The following is a 19,421-nucleotide window of genomic DNA, read 5'->3' on the forward strand; positions in this document are numbered from 1 at the left end:
TACAGGCACGAGCCACCATGCCCAGCTTGTGCTGATTTCTTAAACTTTAGTAATATGAAAAATTATTACAGTCTTTGGAACATATTTCTTTCATATAGATAGCTATGAATTTCACGTACCTTGATATTTTTTTGTTGACTCTGTAATTTCTCCTGCTTGTTACTAGTGGACAGATTTTTTAAACTTTTTGTGTTTAAACCACTTCATCATGATATTACATTAGCAGTTAAGCAAGATGATTGTTTGTTATTGGTTAATTAATATGACAAAGAAACTCCCCTAGCTGAGATTTGTCTGGCCACAGTTTGGTTTGCTCCAGTTTTAACTCTCATTTTGTTATTAAACCTCTATCTAAAGGCTTGGGGAGGAAGGCCTTCACAATTGTTGCATGTAGTCCTTCTTTCTCCTTCCTTCCTTCCTTCCTTCTTTCCTTCCTTCCCTTCCCTTCCGTCCCTCCCTACCTCCCTTCCTTCCTTCTTTCCTCCTTTCTCCCTCTTTTCCCTCCCTTCCTTCCTTCCCTCCCTCCTTTCTCTCTTTTTCCTTCCCTCCCTCCCTCTCTCCTTTTCTCTCCTTCCTTCCCTCCTTTCCCTCCTTCCCTCCTTCCTTCCTTTCTTCCTTCCTTCCTTTCCTTCTTTCTCTCTTTCTTTTTTTATTTTTTTCTGGCAGAGTCTCACTCTGTCATTTAGCCTGGAGTGCAGTGGTATGACCTCAGCTCATTGCAACCTCCACCTCCTGGGTTCAAGCGATTCTCCTCCTCAGCCTCCCTAGTAGCTGAGATTACAGGTGCACACCACCACAACCAGCTAACTTTTTGTATTTTTAGTAGAGACAGGGTTTCACTATGTTGGCCAGGCTGGTCTCAAACTCGTGGCCTCAAGTGATCTGCCTGCCTCAGCCTCCCAAAGTGCTGGGATTACAGATGTGAGCCATTGCACCTGGCCCGCCTGCCCTTTCTTCCATTTGTTTATTCTCTTCTTTTTCCTTCCTTCAGTGGAGGGAATTTGTAGAGACAAGTTGAAGATACTGTCCTCTGGAAAAGAAGATTCATGGGCATAGGCAAAATGTCATAACCAAGGACACGAAGAAAAAGGACGACTGGTCCACCCTATCTCAGAGAAAATGCAAGCCAGAAGATGGGAACCTTCCACCAACCACTGGCTACACTAAAATCCCTCCCAGGCCCAGGTGCTTCCTTTCTTCTTATTCTGGTAAAAGACATACCTCTTCAATCAATACCCAGCATCCTGGCTTCATAGATGATCTCCTCACACTTCTGTGTCTTCGACTTTTTCCCTCAACTGATCTCTACCATCAATATCTGAACATGGTCAGACCGTTCCTACTAAACAAGAAAAATAAGAAAATGAAGGACAAGATCTCCCTGAACCCCACCTCCACTAACACACTGCAATCCATTCTCCATACAGGAGTCAGAGTGATGGATTGCAAAGGTCAGTCTCATCATGTCATTCCCTCCTGCAAGCCTTCCAGGGCTTCCTGTTGTTCATAGAATAAAATTCCAAATCCTAACTATGATGGATAACTCCGCAGGATTAGTCCCTCTCCCTCAACCTCTCCTTCTCTTTGTTCTCCCCGGCTCCCTGGACTCCAGTGCGCCTGTCCCCTATCTGTTTCTGGAACCTGCCAAAAGCTTTTCACTTTTACTCTTTTCCAAACAGTTTTCCATACGCCATCATAAACTTGAAAAAAAAAAAAAAAAAGACAAGGCCAAAATCTTAACCTTATCTAAGGCTTATTTTGTCTTAGATAACTTAGCCTAAGATGCCAGATATGGCAGCTCACATCTGTAATTCCAGCACTTTGGGAGGCCAAGGTGGGATGATTGCTTGAGGCCAGGAGTTTGAGAACAGCCTGGGCAACATAGCAAGATCCCATCTCTGCAAAAAATTAAAACATTTAGCCAACTGTTGTGGCACCCGCCTATAGTCCCCACTAATCGGGGGGCTGAGGAAGGAGGATTGTTTGAGCCCAGGAGTTCGAGGCTGCAAAAAAACCAAACCAAACCAATTCAAACCAAACCAAAACAAAAACTTAGCCTCTACTGACCTCTTCATTCTCTTCCCATGACATTCTGTTCCTTCCTTTCCATGTCCTGGTTGTATCAGAATTGTTTTGATTTCCCTAACATTCCAGGCGTTTTCCTTCCTCAGGCCTCTATATGAATGCTGCAAATTCTGCTTGAATGCTTTCCCTACACACAGTGCTGCCCCAGCGGCTTCTTCTGTCCTGTTTACCTGAGGTAACGTCTATTTATTTTTCAGATTTCTGCTTAATAGTCTGAAACTCACCACTTCCATTTTCCTTCACTCTCCAAACTAGGTTACTCCTTGGTAAATACAACATCCTATGCTTCCTCTTTGTTAGGATTTAGCAATTTCAAAAATTGAAACAAAGAAAAAAAGATTTAGCAATTTCAGGATTCGCTTTTTAAAAAATATACAGATGGGAGTCTCATTATGTTGCTCAGGCTGGTCTTCAACTCCTGGGCTCCTGCGATCCTCCGGTCTCAACATTCCAAAGTGTTGAGATTATAGGCATGAGCCACTGCACCTGGCCAGGATTCACATTTAATGACTGGCTTTCCCGATTACATTGTGAGCTCTGTGTGAACACTGTGAGCAGACACAGAGGCCAGGTCTGCTGTCTTGTTCACCGTTGCCTCCTTAGCATCTCGAATGCTGCCTGGTCCAAAGTAGTCATTTTAAACATTTGTTGATTAATGGGTTCTTCTAATACCCAATATGTAAAATAGATAAGCTGTGGCTGAATAGAGGGTGCTCAACCCAAAGCCCTGTTTGCACAAGACTCTGCGCGCGCGTGCGCGCGCGCGCACACACACACACACACACATACACACAGCTTCCCACCTCCTCCCAACCAAGAAACTCTTCTGGCTCTGAAGAACGCAGTTTAGCAATCATGAGTTAGACTAATACAATCATGAGGGCCTAAATTAAAAAAATAACAAGAGGCAGATTCGATATTTTTGTGGTAGATGTGGCATGTTTTATTCACCAATTAGGCATAAAAAGCAATGGGAGAATGGACAGCTCCCATGTTTCTAACTCCAGAGACAGGGCCCTCTACTCTTCTGAGTTCATTAGACCAGAATGAAAGAGATGGGAAGAGGTAGCTCAGAGCCAAGGAAAGGGATTGCACAGGAGGAGAACAAAGCAATTGTTGCCGTTGAAGCATTCTGTTTACTTTTACTTGTGAAGGAACTATTTTCATTATTTTTCCTAAAACTATGTTCAAACTTTCCTTCTTCATTTTGGGCAAGATTATAAGGTATAGATCGTGTCCTTTCTATCCAATGTTGGTAGCAGCCTGAGTACAGTGGAATGATCACCAGAAGGCCTGGCTCACCTCGGGGAAATGACATTCTGGAATCCTTAGTTTTCTCATTGGTTAAAAGGTGTATAAAGGAGTGTCTGTAAGAGAATATCAGAATCATGTACAGTAGTCTCTTACCTAGGGGGAGACATTCCAATACTCCTAATGGATGCCTGAAGCCAAGGATGGTACCTAGCTCTGTATATTTTTCCCCATATATACGTACTATGATAACATTTAATTTATAAATTAGGCACAGTAAGAGATTAACAATAATAACTAATAATAAAATAGAACAATTATAACCCTATGCCAGCATCACTGCTCTTGTGCTTTGGGGCTATTATGAAGTAAAATAAGAGTTACTTGAACACAAGCACTATGATACCTTGATTATAAAGTTAGTAACTGAGAGGATACTAAGTGACTAACAGCAGGTAGTGTAGACAGCGTTGATACACTGGATACAGGGATGACTCATGGTCCTCGACGGATGGAGGGTGGGAGATTCCATCATGCTATTGACAACAGCACACAATTTAAAACTCATAAGTTGTTTATTTCTAGAATTTCCCATTTAATATTTTCCAGTCTCGTTTGACTGCGGGTAGCTGAAACTCTGAAACACAAAACTGTAGATAAAGGGGGACTACTGTGTATGAAAATGATTTGCACATCTAAAAGCACTATATGATATTAGCTAACATTTATTAATGTTTCAAGGTTTCAGGACCTGTTTAGGAAGCTTACCTGGCCGGCGGCTCATGCCTGTAATCCCAGCATTTTGGGAGGTCGGAGCGGGTGGATCACCTGAGGTCAGGAGTTTGAGAACAGCCTGACCAACATGGCGAAGCCCCCTCTCTACTGAAAACACAAAAATTAGCCAGGCGTGGTGGTGCATGCCTGTAATCCCAGCTACTTGGGAGACTGAGGCAGGAGAATCGCTTGGACCCGAGAGGCGGAGGTTATGGTGAGCAGAGGTTATGGTGAGACTTTTTTTTTTTGAAACTTCGTCTAGAAGCAGCAGCAGCAGCCGCAGCTTACCTGTGTTATCTCATTTACCTGCGTTATCCTTTAGCTCTGCTTCAATTCTTTGATCAACTCTAAAATTAGGCATTATTATCCCTGCTTTACAAATGTGGAAACTAAGATTCAGAGAGGTTAAATAGCCTATCCAAAGTATTAGAAGGTGAACTCTAGAGGTTGCACTCTTAATCAGGTCACGATCTGTAATGTACCTTTTTTCAGTTTTAATCGTTTGTTAATAAAAAATACAAGAACATCACAGAACGGAGGTAAATGTAAGATGGGGTTAACAACGCCTCTAGCGGGGACATCAAAAGGATTAATTAGGCTCTGCGTATCGGGAACTAGCCCTGAGAAGAAGCAGGAGAAAGGCTGGATCTCACTGCGTGCAGCCATCGTCCAGGAAGCGGGCAGGACGCTCGTGCCCACTGCAGGACAGCGGGAGCATCTGCGGAGAGGACCCAGGTGCTAGGAAATCTCAGAAATGGGAACCGGGAAATTGAAAGCACCGGAGATAAACTTAGCCTGGGTCACAAATAGAACCCGTCGCATTCGCCTTTACTAAAATATTGAGGCCCGCTGCAACCCTAGATGAGGCTGTCTCATTTTCTCTCTTGAGAACTAGCAGGAAACAGAACTACCACCACCCGCGACCCGGCTTCACGCGTTGCCGTCTCCTATGGCAACCGGGAGGAGGCGTGGTTCGAAGGTTAGTCACGCCCCTTCCTTCTCCAACCCTAACAACGATTGGTCCGAAGGCGCGGCGGTGGCACGAGGAGGCAGATCCAGGACCGTTGCTCCGGCTAGCCCGCGCCGCCATTTTGGGTTGTGTGAGTTTCCGGGGCGTTTGGAGCGTGGCCTCTCTCCCGCCGGATTCTGCTGACCGCTGACCCCGGCCCGTATCCAAGTGTCAGGTTGGAGCCGGGAAGCGGCCCTGGTGGTGGCGGCGGCGGGGGCAGGATGAGCGCGGAGGCGGCGGACCGTGAGGCGGCCACCTCCAGCCGGCCCTGCACCCCGCCGCAGACCTGCTGGTTTGAGTTCCTGCTGGAGGAGTCACTGTTGGAGAAACATCTGCGCAAGCCCTGCCCGGGTGAGCACGGCGTCTGCACCTGGGGAGCGGGACGCCGCCACCGGCGCTGTCCGCCCGGCCTCCCTCCCTTCCCCGCCTTCTCGGCTACCGAAGCTGCGGCCTGGGAGGCGCGCAAGGGAGCCCAGCTCCGGCGGGGCTCTTCGCTTGCCTAAAACGTGTGCGGGTGGAGGGTCAAAGAAAAGCTGGAAACAAAGGCTCTCCCACCCCTGGAGGGGCGGGCTTGGCGCTGTCAGCCCAAACCCTTCGGTCGTTTTTACGATTTACCTTTTTACTGTTGGGGTTTTGAGCCTGCGAGGCGCGTCCTGTGGTTGCTTGGGTCGGGGAGGCTGACCGGACCCCTCCTTCACTGAACCCCAAGCGGAATAAATTCAGGGAAATGGGGAGAATCGGCTATGGGATGCTGATTCTGACGCTAGTTATTAGGTTCCTAAACATTTTGTTTTTCAATGAAGGAATTTTATTGACTCTTAATTATTCCAAAGTCGGGTTGTAAATAAGAAAATATTTTAAAGCAGGAACTGCTGCACTTTTGTAAGATGGTTTTTTATACTGATGATAATGATTAATAACCTAGTTAAATGGTTGTGATTAGGGAAGGAGGAAGACTCCAGGCATTCTCAAAAAAGGTATTGGCACGGAAAGGTAAGTTCCTCAGACAGCATTTTGCTAAATTCAAATCTATATATGGCTTCTTCGGTCTCATAGACTGGCGTTAAGTGATAGAGACCACCGTGTAAGTAGTTTGCGTACTTAGGCAGTTTTGCCAGCTGTATAATGCCCTAATTCATTCGTTTTGAAAGATACTTGTTGAGTGCTTACAGGGTGCCATGCACTGTGCTTAATTGTTCACATCTGTTACCTCCTTTAACTCAGTCTTCATAATGATCATGTGAAGTAGGTAATATCCTCTATTTTCCATTGGAGGAAACAGGTGCAGAGGTAACTTGATGGAGGTCCCCGTAATTAAGTGTCAAAATAATAGTTCTAATGCTTGTATCTCATTCTTCTAATTGGCAGTGGTTATTTGCAGAACCAGAAATCTATAACTATCATGTGCTACCCTGTGAGGTGCTTTTTTTGCTTGCTTCCACACTGATCTGTTACCCTTCCTCCTTACCACTCTTCCTGATCTTCCCCTTTAACTCCCAAGCACACTTTTTACATATGGTATTTCTTAGTCATTATAACAGCACAGCTGTTTGGACTCCTTTTGGGGCAGAAAAAAATCCTTTTGTATCTTCATAATTAAAACTTAAATTTAAGAATTCATATTCTTTTAAATCCTAGATCCTGCACCGGTTCAACTTATAGTTCAGTTTTTGGAACAGGCTTCCAAACCTTCAGTTAATGAACAAAACCAAGTTCAACCTCCGCCTGATAACAAGAGAAATCGTATTTTAAAACTACTTGCTCTTAAAGTTGCTGCACATTTGAAGTGGGACTTAGACATATTAGAGAAAAGGTACGTAAAATTTCAGTGAAATTTCATCTGATGTAGTATTTAAATGCCTTAGTTTATTTCTATATATGCTTTTATGATACTGGCTCTTAAAAATTACAGGCTGGGCGCTGTAGCACCACGCCTGTAATCCCAAGCACTTTGGGAGGCCAAGGCAGGCAGATTACTTGAGGTCAGGAGTTCCAGACCGTCCTGGCCATCAGGATGAAACCCCATTTCTAGCCAAGTGTGGTGGTGGGTGCCTGAAATCCCAGCAACTTGAGAGGCTGAGGCACGAGAATTGCTTGAACCTGGGAGGCTGAGGTTGTCCAGCCTGGGTGATAGAGTGAGACTCAGGAAAAAAATAATGATAAAGTAAAGACTATATATTCTTGATAAAATATGCAGGAATAACATTACTTTTGATGTGGTAACGAGAGAAAATCTACCCCTAAACTGTTGTAAATTTCTCAATTGACTTTCGTATCTGAAGACAGTGAATAAAAATTAATGGTAGATGTGTAGTATTATGGATGATTTGCTATTGAATAATTGAGTTAATTTTACTGGTCATAAATCACTCTCTCCTATTAAAACAGCTGATCCAGAATCAGTGCTTATTTGCTTAAAAATACTTTGAACCCTGTGGTTAGGAAATGATTTATTTTCATCCCCTTCTCATCACAATTAAATACCTTATAGGGAGTTGGGAAAAATTCAGAAAATAGGAAATAATTGGCGAGGGAGAGGTTTTTTTTTTTTTTTTTTTAAACATTTTCATGTAAGTTTTGTTCTTTCCTCTCCATAGGCTTAAAGTTGTGATCATACCCTATGAACATTTCCCCTTTGTAATTTTTTGGAGAGGATTCCGTTGTATGGATAATTTGTGTTTCTTAATTAACAGTAAATTAGTTGATTTGTAGTTTTTCACTATTATAAATCACAAGGCCTGAAATATCTTTGCTCATAAAATTATCTGTATTTTGAGTTGTATCCTTAGGATACTTAAATTGCTGGATCATGTGGTATAAACATTTTTAAGACAGATACATATTGCCCATTGCATTCCAAAAGAGTTTATACTCTAACCAGTAGTATTCAAAAACCCCCCTTTTAAACCACATTCTTCAGTATTAAATATTAGACTTTTTAAAATGTATTTTTAATTTGAGGGGGGAACCCATACGTGATTGAAGAGACATCAACAGATAGCAGTGAGTACAAAGAAGTATGGCATGTGCGAGGCAGCTGGAAAATTGAACACTGATAGGCTGTTCAGTAAGCAAGTCTAAATTTTTTAGATGTGAAATAATATCGTGATTAAGAGTGAATTTTGAGATATATTCTGAAATATTTATGGACAAAATGATTTGGGAAGTGGGTAAGAGTAGAGATGAAATAAGATTGGCCATCAGATGATAACTGCTAAATGATGGTTACATAGGGGTTTGTTATATTCTGTCTACTCTTTTTTTTTTTTTTTTTGAGACGGAGTTTTGATCTTGTTGCCCAGGCTGGAGTGCAATGGCACGATCCTGGCTCACTGCAAACCTTCGCCTCCCAGGTTCAAGCGATTCTCCTGCCTCAGCCTCCTGAGTAGCTGGGATTACAGGTGTGTGTCACCACACCTGGCTAAGTTTTGTATTTTTAGTAGAGATGGGGTTTCTCCATATTGGTCAGGTTGGTCTTGAACTGCCAACATCAGGTGATCCGCCCGCCTCGGCCTCCCAAATTGCTGGGATTATAGGTGTGAGCCACCACACCTGGCAATATTCTGCCTATTTATGTTTTAAGTTTTTTCATAATAAAAAGTTCTTAACATCTTTCCATATTTGATTGGTAAACCCGAAGATGTGGTTCCTTGACAATGTAGCTATTTTCAGTGAGGATATGGAATTGTTGTATGTGTTTTGTGTTTCTTTCACAGTTAACATGCAAACATGTACGTTTTGCTTCTTTTAAGTTTGTCTGTTCCAGTGTTGAATATGCTACTAAATGAACTACTCTGTATCAGTAAAGTTCCTCCTGGGACAAAGCATGTAGACATGGATCTGGCCACTTTACCTCCAACCACTGCCATGGCTATACTTCTCTACAATAGATGGTAAATATTTTCATAAACCCAGAAGGTGTTGGGCAACCTCTCTTTTATTGCACCGTGGCTTTTAGGGGTATGCTTTTAATGGACCCGTTCTGCTGCAGAGATTTCTCAGATCTTGGGAACTGTGAGTCTGATGGTGGAGAAAATTTGTGACTGTGTAGATGAAAAGCAGTCTAATAAAAATGTGGATGATTTATGAAGGCTTTACCACATGCCATTTAATGCTTCAGATAATTTATACAAACCTGAGGAGTACTTGAAGAAATAATTGAAATGACAGTTATAATGTATTAAATTTTCTTTTTCCTGTCTTTTTTTCAGGGCAATTAGGACGATCGTTCAAAGTAGTTTTCCAGTCAAACAGGCAAAACCCGGACCCCCTCAGTTAAGTGTGTAAGTTGGCAGCTATGACCCTTCCTGGCACTTTTTTCATTAGAGTTTTAAAAATGTTTTCAAGTTTTTAATAACGTGTTCTAAGAAGTAGAATAAGAATAGGAGGGCAGAAGGCGTATGTGAAGGTTTATTTGAAGGAGTTAGAGAGACTAGAGAGTAGGTAGTGTGCTAGATACAGAGCTCTGAGAAGGGAAGCACTTTGGGAATTGTGCCATTTATCTGAAAGCATTGAATTTTTGTTTCGTTTTGTTTTTTTCAGTTGGAGACTCGCTCTGTCACCCAGGCTGAAGTGCATTGGTACGATCTCAGCTCACTGCAGCCTCTGCCTCCTGGGTTCAAGTGATTCTCCCATCTCAGGCTCCTGAGTAGCTGGGAGTGCAGGTGTTCGCCACCACACCCAGCTGATTTTTGTATTTTTTAGTAGAGGTGGGGTTTTGCCATGTAGGCCAGGCTGGTGTTGATCTCAGGTGACCTCCCTTGGCCTCCCAAGGTGCTGGGATTACGGGTGTGAGCCATGGCACCCAGCCTATTTTTTTCATTTAATTAGATTGTCTTGAAGAGGATACATTTCTATGTGGGGAAATTAACATATGTAAATATTAGAGTACAATTATAGTAGTTGGTTGTATCTGGAGGTTTTCTTTTTTAAAATTTAAAATTTAATTTAATTTTTATTTTTGAGACGAAATCTCACTCTTTTGCCCAAGCTGGAGTGCAGTGGCATGATCTCAGCTGACTGCAACCTCCACCTCCTGGGTTCAAGCAATTCTCCTGCCTAAGACTCCTGAGTAGCTGGGACTAGAGGCACACGCCACCATGCCTGGCTAATTTTTTTGTATTTTTTAGTAGAGATAGAGTTTCACCATGTTGGCCAGGCTGGTCTTGAACTCCTGATCTTGTCATCCTCCCTTCTTGGCCTCCCAAAGTGCAGGGCTTACAGGTGTGATCCACCATGCCCGGCTTAAATTTTTTATTTTTAAGGCTAGTCAAGTGAAGCTGTGGGAGTGGAGAAGGATGGAGTTTTAAACCTGATCTTAATTTCCATGTGGCAGCTTACCCAAATTTGGAGCTAGAGAGCATAGTTTCTAACTTGATACAAATGAGCTTTTGTTAAGTTTTGCTCTTAAATTGAGTAAATGAGGCTGGGTGCTGTGGCTCACACCTGTTATCCTAACACTTTGGGAGGTTAAGGTGGGAGGATTACTTGAGCCCAGGAGGTTGAAGTTGCAGTGATGGTGCCACTGTACCCCAGCTTGGATGACAGGCAGACCCCGTCTGAAAAGCAGAAAACCCAAACAAAGTAAATGAGAAAATACTGGTAAGTTAATGAGCATCATAATAGTTGAGGTTTTTTTCCAAACATGAAAATAAATAACATTAAAAACAGTCTTATTTAAACTGAACCTGACTTTCAAGAATGATGCTCTTTAGATTTTTTTTTAGTCTTGAGAGTTACTTTTAATACTTTTGTTTTCAATTGTTTTTCTTTAGTATGAATCAAATGCAACAGGAAAAAGAGCTAACAGAAAACATTTTGAAAGTGGTAAGTACTGGCATCCGTTACACGGTAACATTTCAGGAACAACTTTAGAGCAGCAGTCCCCAACGTTTTTGGCACCAGGGACTGGTTTTGGGGAAGACAATTTCCAGGAAACTGAATGGGGGGCGGGGTGGGGGTGGTTTCAGGATGATTCAAACACATTACATTTATTGTGCACTTTATTTCCATTATTATTACATTGTAATATATAAGGAAATGATTATCCAGCTCACTTAGAATCAGTGGAAACCCTGAGCTTGTTTTCCTGCAGCTAGGTGGTTCCATCTGGGGCTGGTGGGAAACAGTGACAGCTCATCAGGCATTAATTCTCACAAGTCGCGTGCAACATGGATCTCTCACACCTATCGTGTAGTTCACGATAGGGTTGTGCTCTGATGAGAATCTGATGTCCCCATTGATCTGATAGGAGGTGTTGCTCAGGCTATAATGTGAGCGATGGGGAGCGGCTGTGAATACAGATGAAGCTTCTCTTGTTTATAGATGAAGCTTCTCTTGGTTACAGATGAAGCTTCTCTTGCTTACCTGCTCCTCACTTCCTGCTGTGCAGTCTGGTTCCTGGTACCAGTACGTGGCCTAGGGGTTGGGGACCTCAGAGATGCATCTTCTAATCTGGGGGAACACAAGAATTGAGAAGGTCTTAAGTGCAGTGACATTAAGGTTTTTACTATTAGGATATAGGTATTATTCTAAATCACACATAGACTTTCAATTCTAATAGTAGAGTACTTTACCGCTATTTGTAAATTTCATGATACATTAGTTGATATGAGAAACTAATTTTACAGGTGATGTCTTTATATTCTTTTGTATTTTTCAAAAACTCTATGACAAACATGTATACTTTATATTTTAAAAATTGACTATTTCATGATATATTAGTTGACATGAGAAACTGATTTTACAGGTGATGTCTTTATATTCTTTTGTATTTTCCAAAAACTCTGACAAACATGTATACTTTATATTTTAAAAATTACTTTTATAATAAGTTATAGCAGTTTTTAATTTTAATTTTAAATTTTTTTTTGAGACAGTGTATTGCTCTGTCGCCAGGCTGTAGTGACAGTGATGTGATCTTGGCTCACTGCAACCTCTGCCTCCCTGGTTGAAGCAATTCTCCAGCCTCAGCCTCCCGAGTAGCTGGGACTATAGGCCTGTGCCACCATGCCCAGCTAATTTTTTGTATTTTTAGTAGAGACGGGGTTTTACCCTGTTGGCCAGGCTGGTCTCAAACACCTGACCTCAAGTGATCTGCTTGCCTCGGCCTCCCAAAGTGTTGGAATTATAGGCGTGAGCCACTGCACCGGGCCTAGCAGTTATTTCTAAATTGATCTACATAATGGAAAATTAGAAACCTGAGAGTTTCTATAACTTAGAAATGATCTCTGTAATTAACACCTACAGTGTTCCAGATTACCATGTGAGGTATAGGGGCTGGGCAAGGAGAGAAAAAGGTAAGAAACGATCTGTATTTGCTTGTATAGCAAATATGCTCTATTATTTTGGAATGTGGGAATTTTGTTATCTAGTTCCTAATAAAATGGCTGGCATGTTGAAGCACATGGACATTTCTTGAATAAATCAAGTGGAATAGTGCAAATCTTTTTTAGACAGGGTCTGACTGTTGCCCAGGCTGGAGTGCAGTGGCCTGATCTTGGCTCATTGTAACCTCCACCTCCTGGCCTCAAGAGATCCTCCCACCTCAGTGTTCTCAGTATCTGGGACTACAGGCACGTGCCACCACATTTGGCTAATTTTTGTATTTTTTGTAGAGATGGGATTTTGCCATGTTGTTCAGTCAGTTCTCAAACTTCTGGACTCAAGCGATTCACCCACCTCAGACCCCCAAAGTGCTGGGATTACATACATGAGCCACTGTGTCCAGCTAAATCTTCAAAGCATTAGCTTTTCTTTCTTTTTTAGACAGAGAATTATTCTGTCACCAGGCTGGAGTTCAGTGGCACAATCTTAGCTCACTGCAACCTCTGCCTCTTGGGTTCGAGCAATTCTCGTGCCTCAGCCTCACAAGTAGCTAGGATTACAAGTGTGCATTAGCACGCCCAGCTAATTTTTGTAGTTTTAGTTGAAACGGGATTTCTCCACTTTGGCTAGGCGGGTCTCGAACTCCTGGCCTCAAATGATCCTCCTACCTTGCTTGGTCTCCCAAGGTGTTGGGATTACAGGTATGAGCCACTGCACCTAGCCTAAAGCATTAACTTTTCTACAGAAAAAAATATACTAGTCTTTCCTGTTTTTCATATTTTCTAATCTCACAGTAGGAACTTATTTTCTTTGATTTAAGGTAACTTTATTACAGCAAATTTAATTGTACTCTTGCTGTGTTAAATTTGTTTTAATAGCTTAGTGCACTGAGCTACTAAATATACTATACATACTTTTGGTTAGTATAATCAATTGCTATTTTTGTGTTTTAATTTGTTTATTGATTTTTGTAGCTGAAAGAACAAGCTGCTGATTCTATTTTGGTACTAGAGGCAGCCCTAAAATTAAACAAGGATCTTTATGTCCATACGATGAGAACTCTAGATTTATTGGCCATGGAACCAGGCATGGTAAATGGAGAAACTGAGAGTTCTACTGCTGGATCGAAAGTCAGAACCGAAGAAATGCAGTGCCAGGTATTCGTTTGATATTTAATTAATGTATGGCAATTTTTTTGGAAAATCTTGTATGAGGTTATCCTCCTATTTTTAATTAGAATTTATTTCTGCTTTTGTCTCTTAAGATGCTATTAAAGCTGCATTGTATTTATACATTTATAAGATTTGACATTTTTCTGAAAGAAATGGAAGGGAAATTTTATGTGATCTATTGTCTCTGAAATAGTTTCCTGATTGTATTTAGGAGACAGAGTTTAAGTACCGAGAATACGGTTATATATAATTGATTTGCAGTTCATTCATATTATGAGAAATGTAATCAGAACAAAAGAAAATGAAAACTAATAACGTGCTGGACTTTGAAAAATCTAGACCTCAGGAGACACTGTGTAGCTTTTCAGGGATCTTAAGTTTGCCCACTTTCTCTAACTCTGGGCCCCTCATTCATTTCACAGCTTTCAGTTGATGCTTATTGTCGGATATTACTTTATGTGTTTATGTCTTCTTTTTTCCCTACTGGATTATAAACTCTTTGACATCTCTCTCTTTTTTTTTTTTTTAATGTTCTGTGTCTTACTTTCTAGAATAGAACCTTGAGTAAAATAGAGATATTAAAGTATTCAGCAATTTCCTAGAGAGTGCTACTAGAATCATGCCTTCTAAATTGTATTCTCTTTCTTCAGTCGTATGAGTTGGCATGGCTTCTTTATCACTAATTCCTTTTCTGGAAAGGTGTAAAAATAGTTATGACAGTTTTGGGAAGGTGTCTGAATAGATGAGCTGTTTCCAGAGCTGAAGGTAATCATTTATTTAAGGCCTGATGAGCTGGAGTTTATAGCAGGAGTAGGAGTAATGAAGTATTGAGACTTGGTAACCTTTTTTTCTTTAAATTTTTCATTATTTATAGAGTCTCCCTATGTTGCCCAGGCTGGTCTCGAACTCCTGGGCTCAAGGGATCCTCCCACCTCAGCCCCCCAAAGTACTGGGATTACAGGATACTTGGTGGTAACCTTTTAAAGTCACTGATGAACCTTGCATATAGTAGTGTTACTGGTGCATAGTTTCTCATGATCTTTCAAAACTTGTTTAAAAGTTGTTGATAACACTTCTGATTTTCACAATATGGTGGATGATACAACGTGAAAACAAAACTTCTGTAAAACATCTTTATGTGCTAGGTAAACTATCAACTGTTCTTTTACTTACATAGCTGAGTGACAGTTCCTGTTTTTTGAAAGGCAAATTGATGGTAACACTCATTTCCTGGCATGATAATATTTAAAGTAGGTTCTTTATTAAAATTTACCTGAGAGTTAAAAGAAAAATTGTTATTTTTTTCCCCAATAAAACCAGGTCTTACTGCCCTTCAGGGCAGCATCATTATCAGGTTTTTTTGTTTTTATAATAAACCTATTGACCACCTCTTAACCTCTAAACTCATTGTAGTGGCTAGTCAGTTACTAGAGTAATACTTGAAAATATCTTTTTGGTATTTTGCAGTCCATCTTTGCCTGGAAAGCAGAATTATACATAACTATAATAAGTGTGTGTGTGTGTGTGTGTGTGTGTGTGTGTGTGTGTATTTTTTGCTCTTTTAGGATCCTTGTACTCCAGATAGGATGAACTCTCTAGAACGAAAATCAGCCAAGGGAGGCCGAGGCGGGCGGATCACCTGAGGTTAGGAGTTTTGAGACCAGCCTGGCTAATGTGGTGAAATCCTGTCTCTACAAAAACTACAAAAATTAGCTGTAATCCCAGCTACTTGGGATGCTGAGGCAGGAGAATTGCTTGAACCCAGGGGGAGGAGGTTGCAGTAAAAAAAAAAAAAAAGGAAGAAAGAAAAAATCAGCCAAACATGTGTGGTCTAAATAGTGTAAAGCAATGTTGTAGAGGCTAAAAAGAATTAACCTGGATTCGTTGAATTGCACGGAACCATATTAATAAAGCTATCACTAAAGAGTGGTTTCATGATGAACACCAGGCATGATTATGGCTTAGGAGTTCGGAAGAGGAGTAAGTATCTGTTGCCAGAGGTTGGTTTGGTGATATAAAAGGAGTAAGGGATGTCGAATGAAGCTTATTTCTAGGATCTTGTGTGAATAGGGAATTGAGAAGACTGGTATGATTAAAATAGAGTACGGTAGAAAGGTTTAGGAAGAGAGATTAGGCCAGATTCAGAGATCCTTACATAGCAGGGGAAGGAGTTTGAACTTTCTTCTGTTTTGCGGAATAATTGAAGACTTTGTTTTTTGTGGGTTTTTTTTTTTTTTTTTTGAAATGGAGTCTCACTCTGTCGCCAGGGTGGAGTGCAGTATCATAATATCGGCTCACTGCAACCTTTGCCTTCTGAGTTCAAGCGATTGTCCTGCCTCAGCCTCCTGAGTAGCTGGGACTACAGATGTGCACCACCATGCCCCGTTAATTTTTGTATTTTTAGTAGAGACAGGGCTTCACCATGTTGGCCAGGATGGTTTCCATCTCTTGACCTCCACCCACCTTGGCCTCCCAAAGTACTGGGATTACAGGCATGAGCCACCTCACCTGGCAAAGACTTTTTAAGTCAGTCAGATTAAGAAGACTTGATCTGTCAGCCATGTGTAGAATAAATTTGAGGAGTTTAGGAATCTCAGTTCAAACATGGGCACTGCCACTACTTGTGTGCTTTTCACGTCACTTTCTGGGCCTTTGTATTCTTATCCATAAAATGGTCAAGTTGAACTAAATAATCTGAGTCTTTTTTGAGTTTTGCATTTGGTAATTCCAGGTGTCAATCTAAGAAAGCTTTTGGAAAAACATATAAATTCTTTTCTTTTTTGCCTATTGTCCACATCTTATATACAACTTCTGTCATAGAAACATACGACTGGAAAAGTTTTCTAGTTTAGATTTCTTAATTTAACCAGTATGTTATGTTAGATGTGTACCACCTTCACTTTTGAGGGGCTCCCCAGCTTTTTTTTCCCTCTCCTGTATTAGAAGAATTTCCGATCTTTTCAGACTTGTAGGAGGCAGAGCCTGCTTCTTATAAAATAAACTGAAAACTCCAGTACTAGCTTTCTCTAGCCTTATCTGGCTCAAGGGCAGGCGTATCACATCAGTTTTACAAAACAGATGGGTACACTTCTTTTAGACTGAATCAGGAGCTAGTCCTAGTAAGTCATAGCATTGAGGGCGGTGGAGAATCCATTGTGGTGGTACGTAGCGGCAACAGTGACAGTAAAATCTGGTTTCCAGGGGCAGCGCTTGCGGGAATGGAGCTGCTGCTTTCAGGGTCTGCTCCTGGTGGCTACAGGTGACAGGAGCTGTGGAATCTTGTGTTGAGATTGTCTGCAGTGGTGTCTTCATTAGACCAGTGTTGGCTCTCATCTTGACTGCATGCCTCTCTTGCCCTTTTTTCTAGTCAGATTCTTTAGCCTTTCTAACAATTCTGTAGGCAACCTGAAATCTCAGTAAATCGGTTTTCTGCTTAAATTGACCAGAATTGGTTTATGTTGCTTGTGACTAAGAACATTGACGGTAGCACCACTCCTTGGAATATGTGTTTTTGTGTGTCTTTTTTTCTTTGTTTTCCTGAGATAAAGAGAATTTTGGTTCTGTCAGCTCTTAAGTACCTGAGAAATTGTTAAGCAAATTGGTGTTTATTATTATTTCAGGTGTGCTATGATTTGGGTGCAGCATACTTCCAGCAAGGCTCCACAAATTCAGCTGTTTATGAAAATGCCAGGGAAAAATTTTTTAGAACCAAAGAACTAATTGCAGAGGTAAATCCAGTCATAATAGGCACTTAATATGCAGTTCTTTAAAACATCTATACATTTTTTGGCTTTGATTTTTGGGATAATTAAAATGTGTTCATTATTTGTAATGTTCAAGAAAGTGCTAAAACTGGTTTTAAAAAATTTGTAGTAATATAACCTGAAAATAACCCCTTTTCCAAATCTAATATATTTTCTTCCCATTTTTTTTTTGTAGTTATATGTTTTTGTACAGTTAAGCTCATTGTAAATACTCTGTATCTTGCTTAAATCTTTGACTAGGCATTATAAATGTGTCATTTGGAAGTACTCTGACTTCATTTCCCTTATGCTTGGGCGTTTAGGTTGTTTATTATAAAGCCGCGATATTTGTATCTTCAAGCCTAAATTTTTCTTCAGATTTCAGATACTTTTAAGTTTCTACAAGCATTACCATGTCAGTGGTTATTTTTTTTTTTTTTGAGGCTATAATTTATCAAACCAAATTACTTTCCAGGTACATTTCTCTCAGGGCACTTCAGTTAGTGTTTAAAAAGTTTTTTTTTCTAACTTGATGAGTGAAATATGGTATCTTTTATAAACTTGCCTTTCATTAATTCCTAATATGAGTAAACATTTTTACTGTGTTTATGATTTGTGTTTTTATTTTTATGATTCAGATGACTGAATTGTGAAGTGTTCAACTAGGTTTTTTTGTATGCCTGGTGCCTGGAAAAATTCCCGCTTCAATCTCTGCTGTCCTTAGTAGAGATATTGATTAAATGCCCTAGAGGTTTAAATGCTTTCGTTATTCTAGCTAGACCCACTAGAAATCCCCATTTTACTTTGCCTAGGAAATGCATCAGGTTTCTAATTTTGTGGCATTTCAGATACAATAATTTGAAAGTTTCATGTTTTTTTCAAACTTTTTTTTTTAATTCTCTGGGTAGAAGCATTTCTGTTCTTTCTTTGCTCTCTCCTTTTTTTTTTTTTTGGAGTCGGAGCCTTACTCTGTTGCCAGGCTGGAATGCAGTGGCATGATCTTGGCTCACTGCAACCTCCAACTCCCTGGTTCAAGCAATTCTCCTGCCTCAGCCTCCTGAGTAGCTGGGATTACAGGGACATGCCATCACACCTAGCTAATTTTTGTATTTTTAGTAGAGACAGGGTTTCACCATGTTGGCTAGGATGGCCTTGATCTCCTGACTTTGTGATCTCTCTGCCTCAGCCTTCCAAAGTGCTGGGATTACAGGCGTGAGCCACCTTGCCCAGCCTGCTCTCTCCTTTAAATCTCTGTCTGGTATATGTCTTTTAAATCCTTTAAGCTTGTCTTTAATTTTAACACCATTTGTTCTTTGCTAATGTCTTGTGATACCTACTTGGTATGATAACGGTGTCCACCTTTGTATATTGGCCTGAAAACGCTAAACCAAGCTTCAGCAAACTTTCTTTGTAAAGGGCCAGCTACTAAATATTCCAGGCTTTCTGGGCCACATTCAGTCTCTATTGCATATTCTTAGTATTTTTTTGTCCCCTTTGAGTCGTTTATAGCCCACAGAAATTGTTCTTAGCTCCAAGGACAAACAAAAACAGACTATAGGCTGGATTTGGCCTATAGCAACAGTTTTTTGACCCCTGTTCTAAACCTTTAATCTTTTTGTTTTTTGGTTCCTCCAATTTTGAATTTTTCATGAGCATTTCCTTTTCATTAGCAATTTATTAGCATTTCCGTGTACTGTTAAAACATGCTAAGGTGGTGCTAGACTATTGTTCAAATTACATGAGTGGATAATGGTGTATACCTCTTACTTTACAGATAGGTTCATTATCTCTTCATTGTACCATAGATGAGAAGCGGTTAGCTGGCTATTGTCAAGCGTGTGATGTTCTTGTACCTTCTTCTGATAGTACATCTCAACAATTGACTCCATATAGTCAAGTCCATATTTGTTTGAGATCTGGCAGCTATCAGGTAAGATTTATAAGGGGGATGCGCTGGTGTAGTTGAAAAGTTTTGGAAGCCAGACAAAACTAAGTTCGAATCCTGGCACCACCAGTTTACCAGTTATGCGACTTGGGGCAAGTCATTTACACTGTCAGACC

General features: G+C 40.8%; 1 protein-coding gene across 1 annotated transcript in view; it reads left to right on the forward strand.

Annotated features, from left to right (window-relative positions):
- Positions 1-5,325: 5,325 nt before the first annotated feature.
- LOC135278035 (integrator complex subunit 8-like) overlaps positions 5,326-19,421 on the forward strand; it is a 43,154-nt gene continuing 29,058 nt past the window's right edge. The window contains 8 exon segments of the mRNA XM_064384415.1: positions 5,326-5,470; positions 6,758-6,932; positions 8,872-9,012; positions 9,331-9,402; positions 10,894-10,945; positions 13,420-13,602; positions 17,238-17,345; positions 19,135-19,290. Of these exon segments, the coding sequence (XP_064240485.1) occupies positions 5,341-5,470; positions 6,758-6,932; positions 8,872-9,012; positions 9,331-9,402; positions 10,894-10,945; positions 13,420-13,602; positions 17,238-17,345; positions 19,135-19,290 (1,017 nt within the window). The 5' untranslated portion in view covers positions 5,326-5,340.

Source organism: Aotus nancymaae, unplaced genomic scaffold (genome assembly GCF_030222135.1).
Source record: "Aotus nancymaae isolate 86718 unplaced genomic scaffold, 86718_ANA_hifiasm-v0.15.2.pri h1tg000036l, whole genome shotgun sequence".
NCBI lineage: Eukaryota > Metazoa > Chordata > Mammalia > Primates > Aotidae > Aotus > Aotus nancymaae.